The sequence below is a fragment of the Penicillium atrosanguineum genome (assembly GCF_028827265.1).
Source record: "Penicillium atrosanguineum strain IBT 20685 chromosome Unknown utg000003l_segment0_segment0, whole genome shotgun sequence".
Lineage (NCBI taxonomy): Eukaryota > Fungi > Ascomycota > Eurotiomycetes > Eurotiales > Aspergillaceae > Penicillium > Penicillium atrosanguineum.
Window position 1 is genome coordinate 927,006 of NW_026623135.1, and position 16,995 is coordinate 944,000.

The 16,995-nt window shown below is 52.1% G+C and overlaps 5 protein-coding genes across 5 annotated transcripts; 1 reads left to right on the plus strand and 4 right to left on the minus strand.

Annotated features, from left to right (window-relative positions):
• Positions 1-123: 123 nt before the first annotated feature.
• N7443_003762 (ribosome biogenesis GTPase LSG1) lies at positions 124-2,115 on the plus strand (the record flags this gene model as incomplete). The annotated part of the gene is made up of 1 exon (XM_056883818.1): positions 124-2,115. The coding sequence occupies one exon, from the start codon at positions 124-126 to the stop codon at positions 2,113-2,115; it is 1,992 nt and encodes a 663-aa protein (XP_056742096.1).
• Positions 2,116-2,395: 280 nt separating this feature from the next.
• N7443_003763 (uncharacterized protein) lies at positions 2,396-3,902 on the minus strand (the record flags this gene model as incomplete). Its single annotated transcript, XM_056883819.1, has 4 exons — positions 2,396-3,202; positions 3,257-3,469; positions 3,525-3,770; positions 3,828-3,902. The coding sequence occupies 4 exons, from the start codon at positions 3,900-3,902 to the stop codon at positions 2,396-2,398; spliced, it is 1,341 nt and encodes a 446-aa protein (XP_056742097.1).
• Positions 3,903-4,599: 697 nt separating this feature from the next.
• Positions 4,600-5,044, minus strand: N7443_003764 (Spo12 family protein; the record flags this gene model as incomplete). Its single annotated transcript, XM_056883820.1, has 3 exons — positions 4,600-4,687; positions 4,744-4,833; positions 4,890-5,044. The coding sequence occupies 3 exons, from the start codon at positions 5,042-5,044 to the stop codon at positions 4,600-4,602; spliced, it is 333 nt and encodes a 110-aa protein (XP_056742098.1).
• A 512-nt stretch (positions 5,045-5,556) lies between these two features.
• N7443_003765 (Sad1/UNC domain protein) lies at positions 5,557-8,091 on the minus strand (the record flags this gene model as incomplete). The annotated part of the gene is made up of 1 exon (XM_056883821.1): positions 5,557-8,091. One exon carries the CDS (start codon positions 8,089-8,091, stop codon positions 5,557-5,559), a length of 2,535 nt encoding a protein of 844 aa, XP_056742099.1.
• A 1,298-nt stretch (positions 8,092-9,389) lies between these two features.
• N7443_003766 (putative serine/threonine protein kinase) lies at positions 9,390-11,351 on the minus strand (the record flags this gene model as incomplete). Its single annotated transcript, XM_056883822.1, has 1 exon — positions 9,390-11,351. One exon carries the CDS (start codon positions 11,349-11,351, stop codon positions 9,390-9,392), a length of 1,962 nt encoding a protein of 653 aa, XP_056742100.1.
• Between the last annotated feature and the right edge of the window lie 5,644 nt (positions 11,352-16,995).

The following is a 16,995-nucleotide window of genomic DNA, read 5'->3' on the forward strand; positions in this document are numbered from 1 at the left end:
TCAAAAATTTTCGCTCTTTGCCCGGCTGACTAATCGTTATCTTATCCGAACTTTGAGGAATAATCCAAAATTTGACCCCTCAGTGATCTCTTCCAACTACATACCACTACACCCTCATTCACCATGGTGTTAGCAAAGTCAAAGAATGCCGTGGGACTGGGCAACAGTCTCATGAATGACCGATTCGGCAGGGGAAAGTCCTCAAGCCAGAAGAAGGCTTCCCACAATGCTATTGCGCGCAAAGGCGTGAACGGCGAGACCTATATCACCAACGAGGCTCAGGAAGCATCATGGGTCAAGATGCGCTCCATCACCGAGCAGGCTGCCCTCGATGAATTCCTTAGCACTGCAGAGCTGGCAGGAACCGATTTCACCGCCGAAAAAATCAACAACGTCAAGATTATTCATTCCGATCAGAAGAACCCTTTCCTCCTGACCGCGACCGAGGAGAAGAACAAAGTCAAGAAGCATCTGAAGAATAGGGGAAAGTTGACGGTGCCGAGACGGCCGAAATGGGATTCTTCGACTACACCCGCGCAGTTGGAAAAGATGGAGCGCGAGAGTCTTTTAGACTGGCGTCGCGGATTGGCGGAACTTCAGGAGCATCATGATCTGCTCATGACTCCCTTCGAGCGAAACTTGGAGGTCTGGCGCCAGTTGTGGCGTGTTATTGAGCGATCCGATCTTGTCGTGCAGATTGTCGATGCGCGTAACCCTCTTCAGTTCCGTTCCGAGGATCTGGAGAACTATGTTAAGGAGATTGACTCGCGGAAGAAGAACCTTCTGCTCGTGAATAAGGCAGATATGTTGAGTCTTACGCAGCGAGAGGCTTGGGCCCAGTACTTCGAGGAGAACAACATTAACTTCCGATTCTTCTCTGCCCATCTCGCCAAGGAGAAGATGGAGCTTGAGATGCTGCTGGAGGAACAGTCAGACAGCGAGGATGATTCTCAACTGACCAAGTCGGCGAAGAAGCTGGCCTTGGATGAAGCCGAAGAGGACTCTAGTGAGGAAGACGAGGAGGCTCTGGCTAGGCTCGCCGACCCCGATCAGTCTCTCGGTCCGCACATTCTGGATGTGGACGAGCTTGAAGCGCTCTTCCTAGCCAACGCCCCTGATGCTCTCCCTCAGGAAGGAGACGCGGACGGACGTAAGCAGAAGACCACCATTGGTCTCGTCGGTTACCCCAACGTGGGTAAGTCCAGTACAATCAACGCCCTCCTGGGAGCCAAGAAGGTGTCCGTCTCTGCCACCCCCGGTAAGACCAAGCATTTCCAGACATTGTACCTCTCTCCCGAGATCATGCTCTGCGATTGTCCCGGTCTGGTATTCCCCAATTTCGCCTCTACCAAGGCCGACTTGGTCGTCAACGGTGTGCTGCCCATCGACCAGCAGCGTGAGTTCACCGGTCCCGCCGGCCTTGTCGCGAAGCGTATCCCCAGACACTTCATGGAGAATGTGTACGGCGTGAAGATCCCCATCCGACCTATCGAGGAGGGCGGCACTGGTATTCCCACTGCTAGTGAGATCCTCCGAGCCTACGCTCGTGCCCGTGGTTTCTCCACTTCCGGTCTGGGCCAGCCCGATGAGTCTCGTGCTGCTCGTTACATTTTGAAGGACTTTGTGAACGGAAAGCTCCTCTACGTGCACCCACCTCCCACCCCAGAGGGCGAGCCCGTCGCCGACCCGAACGAGTTCAACCAGGAACTCTATGACATCGCCCATCTTCCCGCCAGACGTCAGGCCATCCTCGCCAAGGCTAACCTTGCCGTCGAAGCCGACTTCGATTCGGAAGTTGGTTCTCTTGCCTCCGCACAGATTGAGACTCACGATCTTCCGGGCGCACGCTCTCGTAACATCGATACCGGTTTCTTCGGTACAGCCACTGGCCCGTCTGCCGGTCGCATGAGTGTTCCCTTCCAGCACAAGTACACGGAACAGGGCCAGCAGATGCGCAAGAACCTCACCGGTCGCAAGGAGCGTATGATGATTGCTATGGAGCGCGGCATTGATGTCTCCGAGGTGAAGAGCGGCAGCTCCAAGAAGCATTTCAAGGGTAACAAGAAGCGAGCCAAGGGCAAGCGCAACACTCCTGAGAATGACGACTACAACTAAAAGTGCTTTGTATTTTTTGATGCTGTTATGATTTGTCCATATGGATGGCTCGCTCTTTACATACGGGATTTGCATATCAATGTTGATTTCGATTTGAACCTACCCAGGTGCTTATGCTTAGACATTGCCGGCGTTGGGGATAGCATTAGTTTAAATGCAAGATATACCACATCTACACTGCTTCCAAGTATCTGCGTATTCCGAAATATTTCATTTCATTCTGATATCCTTTAATCCTAGGTATCACGTAAAAGTAATGGTACGACTATAAATTCCCTTTTCACAGATGGCTCTTAGCCTTGAACCCAGCGGCAAGAAGCAGGCGATCCGACTCCTCGCGCTGCCACTTCAGCTTAGCAACAACTGCATCCTTACGATCGCGGTTCTCGCGACGACCCAGCTGAGCCAAGTGAACCTCATCGGGACCATCAGCAATACGCAGAGTACGGATACCAGCCCACAGATAAGCAAGAGGAGTATCCTGGCAAACACCAGCAGCACCATACGCCTGAACAGCGCGGTCGATAATAGTCAACGCAGTCTGGGGCACAAGCACCTTAGCCTGGGCAATCTCCTTAAGAGCAGACTTAGCATCGCCCTGGTCGATCTTAATAGCAGCGTTCAGCACAACGAGGCGAGCAGCATCAACCTCAATACGTGACTTCGCAATCCACTCGATAATAACACCGTGCGAAGAAAGAGGCTGGCCGAAGGTCTTCTTGCGATCATCGTTGACGCGCGCAATCAACCACTCGAGAGCCTTCTCGGCTGCGCCGATGGTACGCATGGCGTGGTGGATACGGCCAGGTCCAAGACGGCCCTGGATAATCTCGAAACCGCGACCCTCACCCAGAACCATGTTCGCGACGGGGATGCGCACGTTGGTGAAAGTGATGTGGCCGTGGCCGTGCGGGGCATCGTCGTAGCCGTAGACATTCAGCATGCGGTGGACGTTGATGCCGGGGAGGCCGGCGGGCACGAGGACCACGGACTGCTGGCGGTAGGTGTCCTTGTTGTTGGGGTCGGACTTGCCCATGACAAGGTAGATCTTGCAGCGGGGGTCACCGGCGCCGGAGGACCACCATTTCTATTCGAGTTAGGATCAGATCATTTAGATTTTTGATGGGGTGGGAATGCATACCGAACCATTGAGGACGTACTCGTTGCCCTCGCGGCGAATGTTTAATTCGATGTTGGTAGCGTCACTGGACGCAACATCGGGCTCGGTCATCAGGAAAGCAGAACGGATCTTGCCATCGAGCAGGGGCACAAGCCACTCCTGCTTCTGGGCATCATTGCCGTACTTGGCCAGCACCTCCATGTTACCAGTATCGGGAGCAGCATTGTTCGTAGCCTGGTACCCATCAGCATTGCTCTTCGAGATTGAGGTCTGGCCCAGCATAACGAACCTCGGAGGCAATTTTGCTCTTTCCGAGCAACTCGGCCATGAGACCATACTCGACGTTACTATAACCAGCACCCTGCTTGAAGTGGTTCTTAGGCAGGAACATGTTCCACAAGCCGAGCTTCTTAGCCTTCTCCTTCAGCTGCTCCATCACGACCGGTGTAGTCTGCCATCTCTTCTCACCCTCGCCGAGCTCGGCGGAGAATACGGCGTCGGCGGGGACACAGTCTTTCTCGACGAACTCCTCAACCTAGGATGATGGTTAGCGTGGGGTTACAGTAACGGGGGAGCAGGGTCCAAGGTGTACCAAGTCGAGAGTCTTCTTCGCGCGGTCGCTAACGAAAGGCTGGGCGATGGGAGGGATACGGGTAGAAGCAGACATTGTGAGAATTTATTTGAATAGATGGAGAAGAGAGAGGAGGGCTCAGCCGAATATAAGTCAGGCCATTGCTTGGGAACTGCGGAGTAGCGCGGTGTGGAGAAGCCGAGAGCGGGCTTTTGCCTCGGCCCAGCTACGCTTCAATGCTGTTAACTACTACATACTTCCCCCACAGCCGTCGGGTATCATCTACTGTAAATGAGGACCTGAAGTAATCAGTAAAATGATTGGACTCACTTGGTTTTTATTTTCCCGTGGAGCGGGTGGACTACATGAGGCGAGACCTGCCTCGGCCAGATCCCCGACTTTTTTTTTATGCCGAGCAAATACAAAAGGAACTCGATCATCCAATTGCTCCTAATTCCAAGACCCAACGGGACTAAATACCCCCGAACAAAATCCATAGCCCGAGAACCCCGTACCAATAATACAAAAAACCAGTCACAGAAGAAGCAAGAAGGCATCGCGGTCATCATAAAAGAAGAACAAGAACAAAGAGAATGAGCCTGCATGCAAACACAACACTCAATCCATCAATGCAAGATGACTTTAGCATATAGTCCTGTTGAATAGACGTCCAGCGCCGATGCAGCTGGAAGATAGATATAGCAGTCGAGGAGGTGAATCGAGCGTAGCGATAAAAACATGCGAGCGAGAAGCGAAAGACAGTAAAGAGGGCGAACAGTCACCAAGGGGATTCCTACTCGGTCGCTCGGTTCTGCTCTGCAGATGATTGCTCGTAGCTCTTCTTACCGAGCTTCGCGAACAGCGACTGGGGCTTGCCGGCGCTGTGAACACAGGTTAACTTGATACTCTCTCAACAGGTCAGTCTTCTAGAACATACTTCTTGAACCGCTTGCCCTTGATATCACTGAGCTTCTTAGTACACGGGCTCATGAGCTCGTCGGACGGAGACACGTAGGCAGTGGGTTGTCTGGAGGGATCCACGTTAGTCTCCTATTTGCGTCACGGGCTGGGTGGACTACTCACTTCTCATCGCCGTCGAGGTTCCCCTGCATTGTCTGGCGATGCTGCTCCATTGATGAGAGATCGGCCTTCATGTCTGACTTGTCGATGTTGGCATTGGCGAGGTGGGTGTTGGTGTCGCGGTCCGCGAGAGGCTGGGTGTGTGTTGTGGAGTCCATTGTGTATGTGTGTGCGTATATAAAGCCTGACACTAGAGAATTGAGGATGGAGGGCTGAGGGTTGAGAGTTGGAGAGAGTAAAAGTCGAGTAATTTGATCGAGATCGGATAAGAGAAAAACGTGTTGTTGGTGCAGGTGGGCGAAAAATGAAGAAATATGATTTGATTGTTGGCAGGGCAACCGCTGTGTTTGCCCCGGACCCGCGATGACCGTGTATGACGCACCCGCACAGGGCATTCCCAGGATTCCTGGTTCTTTTATTTATTTGTTAGGATTTGATGTTTGACTTTTGAGTAGGTTCAACCGAGCAATGCTGTATGCAAGTATTAAAGTACATGTCCTAGGACAGGGAATCATATTCGTAGGTCATCCAAGCGTACACCCTCTAAAAAATAGAATGCCCAGAACGCCGTAAATCATGAGGAAACAATGCAAATGAGACGTGGCTTGAATGGCCGTGTATACAGGGTTATTGGTGCCAGCCAATACAGGAAGTCCCCTTGCGCAGGGGCTCATGACATGGTGGGTCGATCGTCAGCCTCGGGGGATTTGGGTTCCAGCAGAGCGTTGTTCTCGATGGCCCCTTCCAGACCGAGATCTGTCATATGACCGCCTATGACGGGCGGAGTACTACGGGACCGGAATTGAGGCGTCCCGAGTGTGGGCACAGTCATTGAGTCGGGGGAAGCTGGCCGGTCGGCTTTTTCATCCTCCATCTCGACCTCCTGCGAGACATCGGATGTCGGAGTCGGCGGAATGTATTGCACTCTCGGGCTAGTCGGACTGTCTTCTTGGGATGAGGAGCTATCCGAAAGGTTCCGCCGGTGGCCACTTTCGCGGTGTGAGGAGGCTGGTCGTGTGGATCCAGGACTGGCCGAGGGTGAGGCAAAGATTGGGGAGGAGGATCGTAGGCTGTAGGACCGATTGACCATGCGCTGAACGCGTGGGAATTCCATGTAATTGCTAACGGACCCACGTGAGAACAGTACAAGCGCAAAGCAGCATAGGACCATGATACTCTGGATGACTGTCACACGTTTCTGGAAGACCAGCTCATCGGCTAACACACCCAGCTGGGAACTGATGGAAGTCACCTCTTGCTGATAGCGTATGCGTTGGTGCTCAAATTCAAAGGCAACGGATTTCCAAACATGGTCGTATTGTTCTCGGAACTCCTTCAGCTCGTTGAGAACGGTGACGTTCAGGTTCTCGAGGAAGTTGGATGTCTTCGAGAGCTGTCGTTTCTCAACCTTGTTGAAGGCATCCCGAAGAATTCGAGATTGCTCCTCAATATAGAGCAAGGATAGAGTCGAATTAGATTCAAGCATTTGTAGTCGCTTGTGAACGGATTTGAAGAATGACTCTTGGGTTGTCGGGTTTGAAGGCGGCGGTTGTGTAGATGTAGGTCGAGTTGACTCTGGGGGTACACTATTTTGTTCCTCCTTGGGTTTCGTTGACGGTTGGTTCGTGTATTCAACGGCGGAATCTTGCTGTACAGGCTCTCCCGGGACAGTTGAAGCATCGGGTGGCGTTGCCACGTTTTTGGGTGATTCGCCTGGCTTCCGAGCATCTTCGGCCTTGGGTGGCGTGGATGATCCGGATTGAGTCGCAGGAACGCCGTCTCCTGCTGTAGATGTCGGATTCACGATTGGCGGCGAATCCGGCTGGTCCTTGGTAGCAGTTCTTTCTGGAGTAGGTTTCGCTGGAATATCATTGATACCACACGTATTTGCAGGTCCGTGGACCAGACCAAGTAGGATTGCTTCCACTTGGGTGAGATGATTGGGGCACATCTCTTGAGGCTTTTCTTCAATCAGAGCCTCTACAACTGGAGGCTGAGCTTTCTCCGCCTGTGTATCTCCGGGAAGCTCGCCAATCTGAACGGGATCCACGACCTCTTCATCGTCCACCCGGCCACTCTCATCGTGCTTATACTCTTCCATCATGGTAGTTCCATGCACACGAATAAGACTGACAGGACAGAAGAACTCATGGCCATAGTGCGTTAAGAATTCGATCCGCAGATACCGAGCCCAGATAAGGGAATTCTCAACGGCGAAGGCCTGTACCTCTCGCGTGTTCCTAGCCTCATACACGCCCAACTCCTTCCACTGGTCCGGTTTGGCGGGATAGCGGTCCGAAACACTGACTCTGAAAGTGTGAAATATCGAACTGAAAAACTCATAGTTTGCCAAAACGACCGTATCGACGAGGATATCATCGCACAGCTCCAGAATCAAAAACTTGTTCTGGGCACGACACTCATTCAACATGTAGCTGTCTTTGTTCTCAAGCAGCACAGAAGAGGACCCCTTGCACTCAGAATTCGTCTTGAGCACCGTAGCCGCACAATCAAAAGACGCATAGTTAAAGCGCTCTTTGCAAGTCGTACCAGCATCCTTACGACGCCGAACATCTTTCTTGATGAGCGGAACACGTTCATCTCCCTCATCCCCCGCTCCATCCACATACGGTGACGAAATAGGCGTACCCCAAGCCGTAGGACTTGCCTCGGGCGTCTCAGCCCCAAACCCACCGAAATCCAATTCAATCTCCCCATCATCTCCTAATGAGTCCAGCGCGTTATTGATCCCAGGCTGTCTCCGACCTTCTTTCCCAGCCGCCGCAGCCCGTCTACTCGCTCCAACATTCTCAGCAGATTGGCCCGCATTAGCAAGATTCTGCTTCTTCCAATCCTCAAATGAAAGGAAACTCGCACTGTCAAGCAGCGAATCTGTATCCTGCTCTTGCTCCGTTTGTCCTGGGACCATCCCTACCGTCCCTTTAGACGCAATAGATTCTACCACAGGCGTAGCTCCAGCTTCTGGCGTCGCATTGTGAATCTGATACCGTCCCCATCGAGTCTCCGGACAGATATGCGACTGGAAAGGCTCAGCCTCAATCTCCCATAGACTCTTCGCCGGGCATATTGACTCCGGTATCGTCGCGCGATCCGACTGTATGGAATGCTGAGTTGGGTTCGCAAGCGCACACCCGACAAGCACAATGGAAATAGAATGCACCCAAGTCCACGACCGTCCCAACATCTTGACGTTGTGCGATAAGCAGTCTCGCGTCGTGCTGCTCTCACGCGAGCCTGACAGAACCCTATCTCACGCCGACGTAGACGAGAAGTCTGCTGATAGTATCGTATCGCGTATCACTCCGGAGAACCGATGATTATGACGTGCGCATCGTCAAAGGTGAAAGCGAGACCGAATCGCGACCTTGATCGTTATCTGGGAGTCACGGAAATATAGATGGGAGGAAGGGCGAGTATAGAGCGTGTGTCGGTGTCGGTGTCGGTGGTAGTGTTGGTGTCGTGCGATATCGGTGTATTCAGGCTAGTGGAGGGCTGGAAAAGAGCGACGCACCGAGCTCAGGGCAAAGTGGATCGTGGCATCTTACCCGTTTGACAGCTGGGGTCACCGCCTTCTTGACCGCCGGTCTGAGGGACATTTTCTCTTCAATTTCTTGGAACTGGAATATCGATTTATACGGGTTGAGATGTTATTGACACGTTTGTTGAAATGTTCCTATACATAATTGCCAAGGTTGCAGCTTGGAGCTGCATTGCTAATAGGCAAGAGGGTGCAGCAAGCCTAGACGGGACCAGCACGAGCTCCCACCGCCCTTCGAGACCCACCAAGCCCACAAGGAACAGGACTTGGCGACTTGGCTCCCAGGGGACTATGCCTCAATTCAGGAGATGGCAAGAGGCCTAGCCGGAACTTCTAGAATTTACAATGCTGGCGTGAACTCTACAGTAATCTACAAGTCTACAGGGAAATCATTCTTCACGGATGGTAATCAATTTTCCCTTCGACTGTCCCACCGACCTAGATACAGTACACACACAGGATTCAGTACACTTGGTCAAAAGGAAAAATTGGCCTCATTTAAATGAGAGCTCGAACCTCCACGCAATCACAGACGCCAATCCACCAGCTCAGTCGTTTTGTGTCCATATGCAGAACCTCGGAAAAGAAAGAATTTTCTCAAGCAGATCCTCCCCGCAATCTAGTCTTTTTGGTGCTCGACATCCCCGTCATACTCAGCTGTCCCCGGCTTGATATAGTACAGAATTTGGAGAATTGAAGAAAGAAGGCGAAACGGCCGAGGACAGGGCTGCAGCGCGATCGTGCATGAGTTGGAGAGCAGACGGAAACATCAGCAAACAACCAAAAATCGAAAACCAGAGACACAAAGACAAAGAACAGAATTAGTTTATCGTTGGTTAAATTTTTTGAACTTTTTTTTCCCAACTAAATCGAATAAACGCGAGGACGCGAAACGACTGAAACAAATGGAGTGGTGATGTTATTGCAAGCATAGGCAGAGTATGCTACAGGTGGAGGTCGTGCCACCCGCCCACGAGATCAAGATCTTCGTCGATGCTGCCGTCGTATGATGAGTGCTTGACGGGTAAATGCTTGGTGACAACCGCAGGTTCCCGACGCCAGTCTTTCTGGAGAAGACGACGGCGACGGTCCGGCTGAGGTGACTCACGCTTGACTCGGGAAGCTTGATCAAAGCCGGAGGAGCCAAGGCCCCAATCGCGCCGCCAGGTGTTGGGGGCTCGCTGGGGACCGAAAAGGTCACGGGTCTTGCAGTTGCGACGCTTGTCACCAAGTTCCGCCCACTTGTCCGACTTGCCTCCAGAAAGTTTCGGGGAAGCCTGCTGGTGGATGGGACGAGGCGTGCTACTGGAAGTGCCGGTGTCACTGTCAACATCGAGGGAGTTGGCTCGCATCGCACGGGGCGCGGTGGGCTGGTTGACCGGAGTATGGGTTCGGTCGGCAGAGGGAGCGGAGGCCGGCTCGCGCAACCCGGCCAGGGGAGCCTGAAGGCGCTTATCCTGGCTTTCTTGGCTCCAACTACGAGAGTTCTGCTCACGGCGTTGCTGGAGGGCAAGATCTTCAGTCTCCGACTCTTCAGTCCCAGACTCTTCCTCCTCCTCGTCCCACAGATCACTCCAACTCTTAGAGATCTGGTCATTCGCATTCTTACCAAAGACCATCGACAAGGACGGCAGAGGCTTGCTGGCATGACTAGGCAAAGAGCCGGTGATAGGAACGGGATCTGATCGAGGAAGGAAAGGCATAGTGCGTTTGCCATGGAAGTTGAGCGAGCGGAAAGACTCACCCATGGCAGAATCCAAGACCGAGGCCATCGACGGGGTGTTGAATTGAGCGGAGATCCATGAGGTACCTGCCACCTCGGAGGGAGGGAACAGATCCTCGGTGTAGCTCTCGTTGTCGGGAATAACCGACAGTTGTCGCATGGCCTGGGGAGGGCTTGATTGCAGTGCCTTTGCCCAGGGGAATGAATCGCCTTGGCTGATGAAGGGGCTTTGGATGGAGGGGGTGCGCAGAGGCTCACGGTTGGCAGTGGCAGTGACAACCTCGCGGTCCTCAGCACAGAACTCATCAAGGGACTCGTCGTCGGTAGTGAACGACACAGCCCGCAGGATGCACTGACGCACCTGAGCCAAAGAGCGCTTCTCGGGGTCAATGGCCAAGGCATGAAGCAGGATCTCAAAAGTGTCCTGAGACATGTTGGGGAAGATATCGAAGAGCGATTGGCGGTCACGCACGTAATCCGCGAAGAGCACGTCGGACTCCGTAGGTGTCACAAAGGGATTGCGAGCAAACAGAATGTTAAGCAAGCAGATTCCCACGGACCAAATGTCAGCCTTGGCTGGGGAGTAACCAGTGGCAGTCGGTTCGTATTGTTCAGGAGCCATGTAGCGATCACTGCCAACGCAGGCCTCATGGCACCACGAGTCTCGAGTTGCAAGACCAAAGTCACCAAGCTTCATCGTGCCATCGGACATCAGGAAGATGTTCTCAGGCTTGATGTCACGGTGGTAAAGACCGTTGGAATGCATGAAATCAAGGGCGCCGATGAGTTGCAGCATGAAATCCCGAACGTGCTCAGTCTCCAGAGGGCCTCGGTTAAGACGGATGGCTTCGTAGAGGTCACCATTGGCACAATATTCCAAGACAAGGTACATATGAGCCTCAGTCTCAAAGGAGTGAATCAGGTTGACCAAGTTTGGGTGATAGCGGAAGCGCCGGTGGCACTCTAGCTCTTCAAAGCGATCGTCAAAGAAAACAGAGGCTGACGGATCGTTCGAAGATGGCTTGGTCAAGCATTTGATGGCGACCTCCTGGCCGGTCGTGATATCTGTGGCGAGGAACACCATACCAAACGACCCGTGGTTGAGCGGGGCAACCGTTCGGAATCGACCGTCCAGGAGTCGACCCTTGACGAAATCATTCTTGAGGCACTCCATGGTCGACATGGTGAGTAGTGATATCAAGAGATTAAGTCAGAAGGGGATATGTGGAGGAGGATGCGGAAGGATTGAAAAAGTGCGGAGAAGGTGAGGTGAGAGAAGTGAGAAGGTTCAAGAAAAATCGAGAAACAATCTATGAACCGCTGCAGAAAGACCACGTGCGAGACGTGTATAACAGCAACCAGGCTAATGGGTTATTAAGTGTTCAAGAAGTGAATATTCGAGGCCGGTGATCCCAAGGAGATGGGATTGGAGCAATAAGTAAAAGTATCAGGACAGAATGGGCGAGTTCCTGATCAGCTCAAAAGTTGTCATAAAAATATACCGGACGAACAGAGTGGATAGACAAGGGAAAAGAAGAGATGATGGAAGGGCGCGATGACGGCGCTGCTGAATGTACCCGAAAAGGGTTATGTGACGCTTTAGGAAAAGGTGTAAAGACCGTTATGTGCTCATTTGTATATCGTTTTCGTTGTGAAAGGTGGCGAGGGCCTGCAAAGTGTCGAACGAAGAAGAGGTGTGTCACGAAGGAATGGACAAAGTTTGTTGAGCTGAAAGACTGAGGAATCGGAGGTGAACGCTGCGTAATATCGTAATTTGAAAGGCGGAAGTATAGAAAGACGGAAAAGGAAGCCTATGAACACCGGGTTCAAGGTTCGGAAGGGCCGGGACTCAAAGAGTAAGTTGAGATTAATGAGTCATGAGTACACCGACTGGAATAGAAGTAGTAAAGGTCGAAGTCGAAGGAAGTTCGAATCGAAGGCGAAGAGTATTCGAAACGATCAACAGGCTCGGGAGCTTGATGATCGAGTCGAGGTGAGAGTTGGGATCCTGGGAGGACTGCCTTCAAATTCCAGGGGTCGGAAGAGCCGGAGTACTCAGTGCCAGGTTCCCTGGCAATGCGGATTCGAGATCAGGCAAATTGCAGTTGACAACGACGACGTATGGAGATATTCGCAACGTGTAAAATGGACGACCTTGTGATGATTGAATTGACAAAGGCGATGACGAAAGCAAGTAGCGATGCAAGTCACTTGAATCCAAAGGCGATGTCGCTAGGCGGGTTGAGTCAAGTAAAGACTCAGATGGTTCCTCGAGAAAGGAAGAGAGAAGAGACAACAGGGAGGATGGGCGGGAGAGAAGTCGAGGAGAGTCGAAGCACTCGATGGCAACGTATCTAGAATAGACGGGACGCGGCAACCAAGTACTATCGCGAGAGAGCGAGAGGAGATGAAAGGGAGAATGTGGCGAAGAGGTGACGAAGAGGTGACGGAGGAAGTGATAGGAACTAAGAACTAGGAGAGGGAGGAACGAGGGAAGGGATATGGATATAGGAGAGATAGGGAAGGTCAGGAGGAGATGACTCTTGGGCTTAGGTTGAGCGCAACTGTTAGTCACTGAGTGGGGAGGAAACCGGGAGACTAGGCAGTGCCAATCAACCAGTGTGACGGTATCGTTACGCGTCACAAACGGGTCTTCCTCGTGGGCCGATGGGTGTGATCTGCACTCATCACCTTAATTTTGGTGGGTGAGGACCTTGGCCGTTTCCGTCCCCCGGTATTGTGACCGAACCGATAATGGTCTTACGCCACGCAATCCCGTCGTCCCGTCGTTCCCATCTTCATGAACCTTCTAGACATTCCAGGACCCTTGGTCGTCACTGGGCGAGACCCTGGGAATTCATGACTATTGAATTCCAAGTGTTTCGAATTACCTAGAAACAGTCTCGAAGAAATCCAATTGATCTTCATAGAGGGGGGAACTACTGCAATGAAGATTCAAGACCGCAGACCCAAGGTTCAAGAGGTAAGTTTCATAAAGTTTACTGGGACCTGCAGTATACACTGTACACGGTAGGAGAGAGTCAAAGATAGGAGCAGGGGTACAAGCTCGGGCACAGCACTGTTGACCAAGGACGGATCAAGTGTGGAGCGCTAAACCATATCCGGTGGATTGCGCAGTCGGCTCTGGGGGCAACCGCCAATGACAAGACCTGAACGGAGCACTATTTCCAGGCTGCATGACGCCATGGACTGAGATGCATTGGGATGGCGTGATTTCCTCTGATTGGTGTCGGTGGATCCCCTACTGCAGGCCCCGGAGTTTCGCTGCTCGGTGCTGCACTCGTGTCCCGCGGGCCTGTCGCCTGTGAGTGCCCTCCCTAGCCCTGGCCTATCTAAGACGCTTTGCTACGCGCCCTTTGCCAACCCGTCAAGGGTCTCTTTCTCTACAGTATCCTATCTTTAGTTTCATGTCCCTCGTTTGGCGCGCGGGATTTTTGAAACCGAAATGGTTCCAAAATTGGAGACACTCCTGTGGCTGCGGGGTTTTGACAGAGTCGATCTACAGTATCAGGGGTGATAATGTACTGTAATGTTGATGATCCCCCGATCCGGTGGGCCTCCCCTTACGGCGAGACACGGAGCCGGAGCCACGGCTGTCATCTGCAGAAGCTCAGACTGCCAGAGATTTCAAGCAATTAGGCACGTCTCAAAAAGCACTTCTGGGCAAGGGACATTAGACATCCACGCAGCACGGGTTGTTATCCCGGTCCAGCGGTGAAGGATGGTCTGGCCAACCGCCTCTGACCGCCTCCTGCGAGGGTCAGGCAGGGTTTGTCCTTGCAGGCGATCAAGGCATTTCTCTCAGTGGCAGTGGCACGACTACATTACCATGACGTGGTTTCACGTCCATCACGCGATGCTTCCTATTTGTACACACCATCGGCCCCTTAGCACCACCCCCCTGAATGAGGGTTGAAACTATAATAGAAAACATACGATGATATACAACCTCCTACATAATTACAGAGAAATATGTAGCATCTCGTAGTGCATCGTAGTGAATCATAGTGCACGGCTTAGCTTCTGATCTCCCCCTCCATCGGCCGTCGCCGTGGGCACCCTACCTGTATCCAAAGTTCCATGCTTTTTCGTCATTCGGCGCTGGATGAGTATCATGCACGCCTTCCCAGCTCTCCAACATGAGCCGAGGACAACGCCCAGATCCGACACGAACCACGAAACGGAGCACGGCGAAAGTTCCCCCAACCCTTTCATGCCCTCATGATGATCCATGATGATCCCATGGGTCGCAACGTGTCCTCTTTGAAGGGTAGCCCCGTCGTTCCCGGTAGATTGACGGTCCCGACATTTCAGCTGGGGCACCAATAATCACAAGCCAACAAGACGGGACCAGTCTCCGTGATGAAAGATGATAACGCCTATCTAGCCCTCCGTGATGAAAGATGATAACGCCTATCTAGCCAACTCTCGCACTCTAACACTCGGGCGGAGTAGAGTTTGTCCTGTATCCATGGCTCACCCCTCTGAGATAAGACGCCCGCCTACAGTAGGCCCGAGATAGGCCAGATAACACACCCGTGGGACGTTTATCGCCCATTTTTGCGATTCTATCGGCGTTACCCCGCACGATCATCATTCCAAAGTCACCATCGGGTGGATTCTTAATTCTATTGCGTGCTACGGGAGACCACCGATAATGGAAGTCTGTTTTGGTCTTCGGGGAGAAGGGGGGGGGACGGGACTGCAGAAGAGGGGGGACTATCATCGTGGATTATCTGCCTTTTGAGATAATAATGATCTCACTTATCAGCTAGCGCTCTCGTGCTTTCTTATTTCTCTCCCGATAGAGGCAAGCGAGGTAGGGGTATGTCATAGGTGTATACAACTTGGGCTTAGTTTCGAAGGCTGAGTGGGGGATGGGCTGGTCCCAAGACGATCCGGTGCCTCTATTTACCAGGTGACCGGAGCGCAAATACCAACTTCCCCGGATTTTGGACCCGGAGCCATCAAAGGCTAGCAAAAAGGCCAGCAAAGGCCAACAAACGGCCCCAGAGGAGAATTGGCTTTCTTCATTATTGGCTAATTTCTTCGCCCATTGGACAGCCCACCCCCCAATAATCATCGTACACGAGAGCAATGTCCCTTTCAGGGCTGACAATGTCTACGCCATTCCCCGTTGCCAGGGCCATTTGACCCCGTGCTCATTTCCGTTCTTCGATGACTTTCTCCGACCGTCTGTCGATCCCGCAAGAACAAGACAATTCCCAAATGAGGTGGCTGGGGCCCGGCTAAGCAAAATAACGGGTCATGCAACCTCTCAAACATGTAGAACTTTCGAGCATCGACCTTGCGATCGGGATGTGGAGTGATCTGGCCCGGAGCCAGCTTGTGTGCATCGTTAAGTTGTACGCAGTGTATAGCGTACAGCGTACAGCGTACAGCATGCCGGTTTTTGGACGTATGCCCGTTAGTTGGGTTTTCTTCCGTGTGAAACTTGGACTCCCATAGTGCAGGTCAGACAAAAATCTTGTTCTGAATCAGCTCCCTTGCTGGTGATCGTTGGTGACCGTTGCCTTAGGCCAATGCAGGGTTGTAGTGGTGGTGCGAGGGCTTACTTTGATGTTAGTTGTTATGACCACAAGCTCTTGGAGTGTATAGACATCTTGACCAAATGGGACACAATTAAGGAAATCTTAATAATAATGTATATGTTAGTTAAAATGAATTGATCTTTAGTCTTGTACCTACTTTCAATAATTTATGAACGATTGGACATATAGGTGTTTACTTCCAAAAGGCTGGCCCAGTACAAAATATACATACCTCCTCGGCCTCGGCTGTGTTCACAAATATATCCATGGATGCCTCGGATGCTAGACTGCATAACCCAGAGTACAAATGTTAGATAGGCATTTAACGTTTCGAATGAGAGGCCCAAGAATTATTATGCAAGGGACAAATATACTGTAGGCAGCGTGTCCATTACTCAAACAATAAACCGTGAAAGTGAAGTGCTCCAGACGACATTGATCAGGCCAAGACAGCTCCAAGCTTGAATCCTACCCTCTGGACCAGTTCCGATACTTTACCAAATGCTAACCTCCAAGGTTTACAATCGGCTGTACAATCGTCACGTTCCGTCAAACTGGGAATCTCCCGAGCCTCCACTTCCTTCGCGGATCAATGCAGCTTCCCACTTTTCCGATCGATTCGAAATCCGTTTGCCTGTTACCAACCAGACCAAAACCCCCACAATTACTGTACAATCATGCCGGAATCCACACCGTGAACCAAAGACGCCTATCACGGCAGTGGCCGGACGCGAGCGGAGCGAACGAGGCCAATCTCTCTACACTGTACTGTAACGCCGTAACTCCGTAAATAGAAGCAGAGTGAAGCCGTTGACGCCAGTCTCCACACGGCACTTGACTCCCGTTGGCAGCCGACCAACTCCGCTCGTTTCAAACATTGTCTCAACATCATCGCCCACGTCCTCGTAATAAAGTGACCACTCTAGACCATGACTACGATCCACAGCGCCGGAAATACAGATATTGGACAGGCGGTTACAGAAATGACGTTGCCCGTGGAGTAGGAATGCGGAATGGGATGCACTCAGCTAGGTGGCGAATTGTGCCGGGGACGGTAACCACAGCTCCGGGGAGTCTAGAATGCGCCTTCGTCGAGGTACGACAAATGGACAACCGGACCTGTTCCAGTTCTGGGGCTACGCAGGGTTGAGACACGATTTACAAGCTGAGTGCTGAGTGTTGAGTGCTTTGTCCATCTCTCGGTCGGGGTTTCCACTGCGTCCAATTATTGCATCCGAGTCGAACGATGCAAGG